We start from the raw sequence: 7,478 nt of genomic DNA on the forward strand, positions 1-7,478 counted from the left end.
AAAAAATAATTCCTGCATATTTGGCAATCAAATGTGACCCTGAGTAAAACAGCAGCCTGCTCAACCAGAAACCTCTGAATTTTCTTAATACTGGTAAGAGCCATCAGTGTATTTCAGACCAATGCTTCAGAGTAAAGGGAAGCACCCAAACACAGAAGGCAATAGCATTCAGGAGGGGAGAAAAAAAAAATATTTCCTGGCACCAACTGGCAGCCAGCAAGAGCCCCAAGGCATGGAATTACCAAACACCTTCCACATTATGAAAGTTATCTTAATACCCCAACCTGGGGACTGCAAGCACCCAATTCCACAGCTCACATACTGCCTGGTGAGTGATAAACTGTGTCCTATCAGACCATTCCTTTCATAAGCTTATACAGATCATTCTTAAGGCAATTCTGGTTCTGTGTGTGCACCACATGGCTTGGAAGACCATCCCCAAGCTCCACTACTCAGATATCCTGGAAATTTAGAGTATGATTTCTATAGAAAGTTATACCTAGCAAGTCCATACCTACTTGACCTTGACTGCTTGGGGTTTTTCAGCCTTAAAGCCTTCCCACCCCCAAAATTAACTCCATGACTGCTCTTACAAGAGTGACCATATCTTTCCACCATTCTCCCTCCATCTCCTTTTGTTCAATTCAAGGTGAGAATGCACTTCTCCATCCTTATTTAGTGCTGTACCCCCTGAGAATGCCATAGGTTCCCTAATGTTTGACCTTTAGTAATGTGAAACTGAACACCAGGTCCCTTGAAGGGGCTATTTCCTGCATTTCACCATCAGACAGACACACAAGAGCTTCAGGTTTTTGAAAATGGAGTTTTATTGACTCATTTAAAAACTATGCAAAAATAGAAGTTTTAAAGGATGCCTGGTTTTGCTGGCAGACCCTTTCTTGCATCAGCAAGAAACTCCACAGGAAGTCAAAGGTCTTCTCTAGGCACTGTATCCAAGAGAGCAGAGGCCACTGCCCAGGGACTTGAAGCCTTTTCCAGAAGGCAAAATCCCATGGCTAAATATGTTCTGAGAAACTAAGTTTAGCCCCAGTAAAAAGCAAAGCCCCACACCTAAATCTTCATGGCTGCAAAACAGCACACCAGTTAAAAGAGTGCTTCCAACAGCCCTGGTTCCAGGCTAGATGCTAGCTTAGGGGAAGAGGGTTGATATGACAGAACACAGCAGGAGTAAGACATCAGGATAGTATTACCCCAGCTGGCAGTGTTGGTACTGTCCACTCAGCCAGGCTTTTGAAACAGAAATAAAAGTAGCAGTTTGAAATCCAAGAAAACCAGATTCTTCCAGCTTTTTAAGTCACTGATGAATGATGAATCTATTTCCTGTAAAAAACAGCTACACTGAAGAGGGAAATTAGCACAGGAGTGTTTCATGGAAGTCTTTTCCTATGAACTTGAGGGGCAGTGTCACTCCTTTACATTGTTTATACAGGCTCTAGAGAGACGAGCATCACCCATTCACCTAGAAGCAGCTTCCCTAGCCTGATGCTGAACAGGGTGGCCACCACCCAGGAGACAGACCCTCAGTGACACACCAGAAACCTACCACCCTTTCTGGTATTCAACAAGATACCGGCCTAGCTGTGGGCATTCCACTAAAGGCAAGAGACCCAAGAAGGTCCAGTCCTAAGAAGGCCGTAGAAAAAAAGGCACAAAAAACAAGGAGGGGTAACAGACCTTGGCTTCCAGAGGATGGAATTCCAGGCTCCCAGCGCACCCCCATTTAGAAGGGAAATACTGACTTTTTGCTCCAGGCAAAGGTGACCGGATTACTCCATCCCTTGAAATCAACATGATAAAAACAATTAAGCTCCTGGATACCTCTATGTAGATCATGAGTGTTGCTACAGCTACTACCCTGACTACTAAAGACAACATGGGCCATTTCAACACAAACCTCTTGAACACGTGCTTCTTTCCCAGCACCACTGCTCCGATCGAGGGAATTCTTGCCATCATTCACTACCAGCAGCTTTGCACATTTCCACCATCCTCCCTTCACGCAATGCCCATTCCCTGAATTAGGCAGCAAATCAACCCAAGATCCTTTGGAAATGGGATTGTTTAGCACTTTCCTCATGGCACACACCCCACCTGAGGGCAAATTGGGAAGTCCAGAGCACACCTGTCAATCAGGCACTTCACCACCAGTGCTGAAGATGGGGGATTTACTGTTTGGAATACAGAAAAAAATTTTTAAAAGTGCAACATTAACTGCAGCTAGCCAGCCCCAGAATGGCTTTAAAGCCATGGAGGAGCTTAGCCCACAAAGGGAAGAAGCTGTCCTAACAAGCTTTCTGGCCCTCCTTGCCTGGGAAGGCACTTCTACAGTAAAAGGTCAATTTAGGAACCTTCAGCCCCTTAGTTTAATTTGCACATGGGATTCTGTATTGGAGGCAGCATGTCTATCCCAGGCTCTCAACATCAGGGTCATTAACACTACAAGACCCAGAGCAACTCATTTCTCTCCACACCCTTGACCACATAGAGAGACTACCACAAGCATCCCTTTCCACACCAACCCAATGGCCAACATGTCTCCTCATGCCATCAGCCACTGCCTCCTACTCAAAGAGAACATTTGTCCTTGGCCATATCCACCTTGAGATGCCCACTAGATATAGTCTAGGAAAAGCAGACCCAGCCTAGGAAAAGCAGATGCCTGAACCTGGCATCAGAAAAATCAGGAGAAATTAAATATAGGAAGCTCAAAGCAGCTGTGAAGTTAGCTACAAAAGTAGTTAAAGAAAGAAAAAAAAAAAAAAAAAAAAAAGAAGAGAGTGCCCAACTGAACTGTGAGCTGGGAGAACTCATCAAGGGGTGTGCAAAAGATCTCTCTCTAGTACCAGTTCATAGTGCATCATGTACTCTGCTCCCTGTTTCAAGACAGGATGTGGGGAGAGTGGAGATAGAAAGGGCGCTGAATTAGGCAATACTGAACCTGCAAGAGGAAACAATTGGAGTTAGCTCATGGGATGCTCTGGGAAGAATTGAGCTCACACTCTTGCAGAGTGACAAGAAAACTCTCCTCTTGGCATCCACCTGAAGAGACATGTCCTTCTGACCCCATGTGCAGCAGTTCAACCCACTCTCCAGAAGCCTGGAAGATGAACAAGAGGCCCAGGCCAGCTGTCTGTGAAACGGGAGTGGAGTGTTCTCTCTCCGTTCCCATGAATGCTTGACAATCCCAGTGTTGTGTCAGGCAGTGAGCTACACCCTCATCTTTCCAGATGGGTGTTAGAGGACAGAGGAGACACCATGCCAGTTATCTCCCACTCTCCTGGCGTTTCTGGAGCACTTCAATGACACTGCAAATGCCTTCCTCTGGGACCTGGCAGAGAGAAAGCAAGGTCTATTATTACCAATGCCAATCCTTGATACAGGCTGCATGTCTGCTCTGCAACTATAGGTCGCTATCTTGCCTGCCACCAATTGGGATTGGAAGATGAAGCTGGAAAGATAACTGGACAAATGTCTGAGTTGCTGCCTCAGCAGTTCCATAGGGAATGCTCTAGGTTTCCCTATTTTAAAGGGCATCCAGGTCTAATTTCCCAAGCTCTCATCTCTAAACTTGGCAAGGACAGCAGTTCTTATGCTTCTCCTACCCTCATGCAACTTGGAGAAGGTACTTCATCACTTTAGGAAGGAAGTGGTAGCCAGACAGGGTTCACCCAGACCAGACTTCACCTCTTCTTTCAGGCCTGCATGCAGAGTTGGCACAGGCAGCTCATAACACCACAACAGCCAAGTGCTGACAAACCTCTTCCTCCCCCCTTGAGGTCCCTCCCACCACCCTCAGGGCCTCTGCATCACCACAGGAGTAGTTTCTCACACTGCAGACCAGGCTCAGAGCTTATGCACAAGGGAGCGGGGGCCAATGGGACTCATTCTTTGAATGAGATGCATTCCAGTGCCTCCCACTGTGGGCAGTCACCACACAAAGGGGAATTGAACCCTGCACTGGTGGGAGAAGGACCAGAGTGAAGTGCCACCCAGCATGGAGTCACTCTAGGCTAGGAGACACAGTGAGTAAGGCTGGCACTGTGCAGACATGAAAAGCCTAGGTTTAAGGCCAACGGGGAGAGCCTTGTTCAGACAGTGCAGGTCAGGACAGCCTCATTTCTGTGGAATGTCTGGTCCTACAGCCTCCCAATTGGGCTCTCCCTTACACCCACCAGCTGCCAAGGCTGGAGGAAGTGACTCCAATGAGTACAAAACAGCTCACCATCAGACTAAGGGACAGGAAGTTAGCCTGCTAGCATCATTCTCATTCCCTTGGTCCTTTTCAGTCTGCTGGGAAATAAGCTGACTTACCAAAGCATGGTCAAAGTTAAAGGTGCTGATGTAATAGGCCGATATGTCTGCATCAGCCAGGGGCTCAGCAATCTGAGCTACGATCCCACACTCATCTGCAGAAGGGGAAGAGGGCACAGTGAGATGTCAGTGTGCTTGAGAAGCCTAAACAGTGCTTGCCCCCCCCGCCACAGCTCAATCATGTCAGCTTCGCCCCCATGGCCTCTAGATATGTAGCTGCTAGACTTGTGCTGAAGAACTCCCAAGGTGACTACTGAGATCAGTTTATCTTGCCTTACTGGACAGCTGGCACTCAGGTAACTTAAGCTTGCCCCTCTGCCACTGAGCATCAATAGGAGTAAAAGTCTAGAAAGAAGGAAGCAGCAAGACAGATGGTCTCACTTCATGTATCATTGTCATCTGGATACTGGTGAGATGAAGGATGGATGGAACACTACCCAAGGACCTCGGTTCTTTGCTCCGACATGGAATTCTCCTGCAGCCTTAGGCATGGCACTTCATGCTTATTTATACTGTGGCTGTGCCATATCCCAGCTCAACTGGTCATGCCCACACTTGCTACCACATTCCAAAGGCAGAGATATGCCTGCAGAACCCCTCCATGTGTCTGTAGTATTTGAGCAGCTGCCAAGCAGCTTCACCAGCACACTTCTGGGTTTAGAAAGTGGCCACAGGCATGCATCGACAGGTCATACTGAGGGACAGCCCTGCCAAGGTATGCTGCAGACATACATTCATCTGGGCTCAGCTCTTCACTACGGCAAGCAGGGCTCTTATTCCCGTTCTCACAGGTATGCACCAAAGACCACTGTATTACAAATGGAGGCTCTCGAGTATCACATGGCAGGGGCCATAGGTGCATTTAAGGGAGATGACAGATGAATGGAGGGTGCTGTGAAGATTCCCCTTACCAAAGCCCAGAGGCTGCCCGCCAATTCTCACCATCCTCCAGAGCTCGCCTGTGGAGCTGGTCAGCAGCAGGTTTCTGGGGAACCTACAAAAATAAATAAATAAATAAAATAAATAAAATAAAATAAACCTGGTCACCAAGTACATTATCCCTACCTTGGACCTCAGCTCCCAACAGCCAGAACAGCCAGTGCACGTACCCAAGAAATGCTACCTCCTACAGGGTCCTCCACCCTCCTGCCTGTTCCAGTCACAGGTCTGTAATTCCTGATGTCAGTGGCCTCCCTTGCTAAATGCTTTACCCATCTGAAGGGCCCACCAACTGACAGACACTGGAAGAAGAAAGGGAGTGGATAGGTACCGAGGAGAAGCACGCACCTCAGAAACCCCATGCCCACACAAGTATTAAAGTATATGGGCAGAACTTTGTAGCTTGGAGTGTATCAGAGACCTGGTACATGGTTGACCTGCATCCCAGAGGATACCTACTTCTTCTGCGTTTCTGCATCCATAACAATAGAGATGTAGCCCTCAATCAACGAGAAGGCAAAGAATGCGATGGAGTCGAAATCTTGGCTGCCTGGGGCAGCTTCCTTTGGAGGGCTGCAAAACAAAGTGGTGGGAGGGAGGGGTGGAAGGGGCACAAGACAGGTTAGCCCCAGATGCAGGGATACACGATTGCCCTGCCCCCCATCTCATCGTGAAGTAGAACACAGCTGCCAACCCATGGCTTTCCTGGACAGCTAGTATGGAGCCATTTGTAGGATCTCCTCTGCTGGAGTTAACAGATCACATTGTCAGCATCTCAGATATAGGAATGGCCCATTATGCCACATTGAGGCCTCCTAGTGCAATGCTCACCCCAATGGAAATAACCTCACTGAAAAGGTGAAGCTAAGGCCTTTCTTTTTCTTCCCAAGAACAGCCCTGCAGCCTCCTACCTGTGTGAATAGAACAGGACATCCATAAGTGTGGTCGCAATAGCTGGCAGGGTATCAGGAGCCACGGTCAGGATGCAGAACTTGTTTTGAGGACTCTGCACAGGGTGCACGGTGGGGTTCGCAGCTGGGAGGAGACATAAGTATTAACACAGTCCATGCACCAGCCAAGCAGCCCTCCATAAGCACTACAAAAGCTCTGTACCATATATCTGAAGGAAACAGCCACACACAGCACCACGAAGGGAGATGTACTTTGCACTGTGCAGTGGGCGACTGGGAATACCAAGCCTCCTGGATGTCTTAAGTCCCTCAGCTAATCTGAATCTGCGATCGGGTAAACTCATCCAGGAGCACTTTGCCTTGATGCTTGCAGTTGCTGCATCACAGCAGTGCCACCTTGAGGCCACACTGGGTATGAACTAGCTTTCCTGCTCATGGAAGGGGGAAAACCATGAACAGTCTGGATTTCAGTAGCTCAGGGGTGGGCAATTATTTGGGCCACACGGGGTTTTGGTGAGCTGTCACTGGCCAGGTCAGTACCGCACCACCCCTCACCCTCCCCACCCCGCCACACAACAGGTCACCAAAACTCCCTAAGCAGCCCCACCTTGTCTGCTTGGCCATGCGCCCCTGGGATCATGTGGCAGTGACAGCACAGGGCCAGGGCCTAGGGCACAGCCATGATCCTCTCCCCATAGGACCAGTACTCATCACAAGGGCTCCTCCAGATCCCAGCCCCGACCCCCATCCCAGCAGAGCTGTGATCCGCTGCCTGCACACCCCTGTGACTGGCACCAGAGTGGTTCGTGGCTCTGTCCCAGCCCTGATTCATAGATGTTAGATGATAGGGTCAGAAGGGACCTCAATAGATCGAGTCTGACCCCCTGCATAGGCAGGAAAGAGTGCTGGGTTTAGATGACCCCAGCTAGATGCCTATCTAACCTCCTCTTGAAGACCCCCAGCGCAGGGGAGAGCACCACCTCCCTTGGGAGCCCGTTCCAGACCTTGGCCACTCGAACTGTGAAGAAGTTCTTCCTAATGTCTAGTCTAAATCTGCTCTCTGCTAGCTTGTGGCCATTATTTCTTGTAACCTCCGGGGGCCCCTTGGTGAATAAATACTCACCAATTCCCTTCTGTGCCCCCGTGATGAACTTATAGGCAGCCACAAGGTCGCCTCTCAACCTTCTCTTGCGGAGGCTGAAAAGGTCCAGGTTCTCTAGTCTCTCCTCATAGGGCTTGGTCTGCAGGCCCTTAACCATACGAGTGGCCCTTCTCTGGACCCTCTCCAGGTTATCC

The 7,478-nt window shown here is 49.0% G+C and overlaps 1 protein-coding gene across 1 annotated transcript in view; it reads right to left on the reverse strand.

The window, feature by feature from the left end:
• Nucleotides 1-809: 809 nt before the first annotated feature.
• The window catches only part of CASTOR1 (cytosolic arginine sensor for mTORC1 subunit 1), a 32,685-nt gene continuing 26,016 nt past the window's right edge, over nt 810-7,478 (reverse strand). Inside the window, exons 5-9 of the mRNA XM_014526380.2 lie at nt 6,183-6,306; nt 5,731-5,844; nt 5,244-5,326; nt 4,333-4,427; nt 810-3,349 (exon numbers count right to left, since the gene is read on the reverse strand). Coding sequence (XP_014381866.2) covers nt 3,284-3,349; nt 4,333-4,427; nt 5,244-5,326; nt 5,731-5,844; nt 6,183-6,306 — 482 coding nt within the window. The 3' untranslated portion in view covers nt 810-3,283. The remainder of the gene's footprint in view (nt 3,350-4,332; nt 4,428-5,243; nt 5,327-5,730; nt 5,845-6,182; nt 6,307-7,478) is intronic.

The sequence above is a fragment of the Alligator sinensis genome, unplaced genomic scaffold (assembly GCF_000455745.1).
Source record: "Alligator sinensis unplaced genomic scaffold, ASM45574v1 scaffold216_1, whole genome shotgun sequence".
NCBI classification, from domain to species: domain Eukaryota; kingdom Metazoa; phylum Chordata; order Crocodylia; family Alligatoridae; genus Alligator; species Alligator sinensis.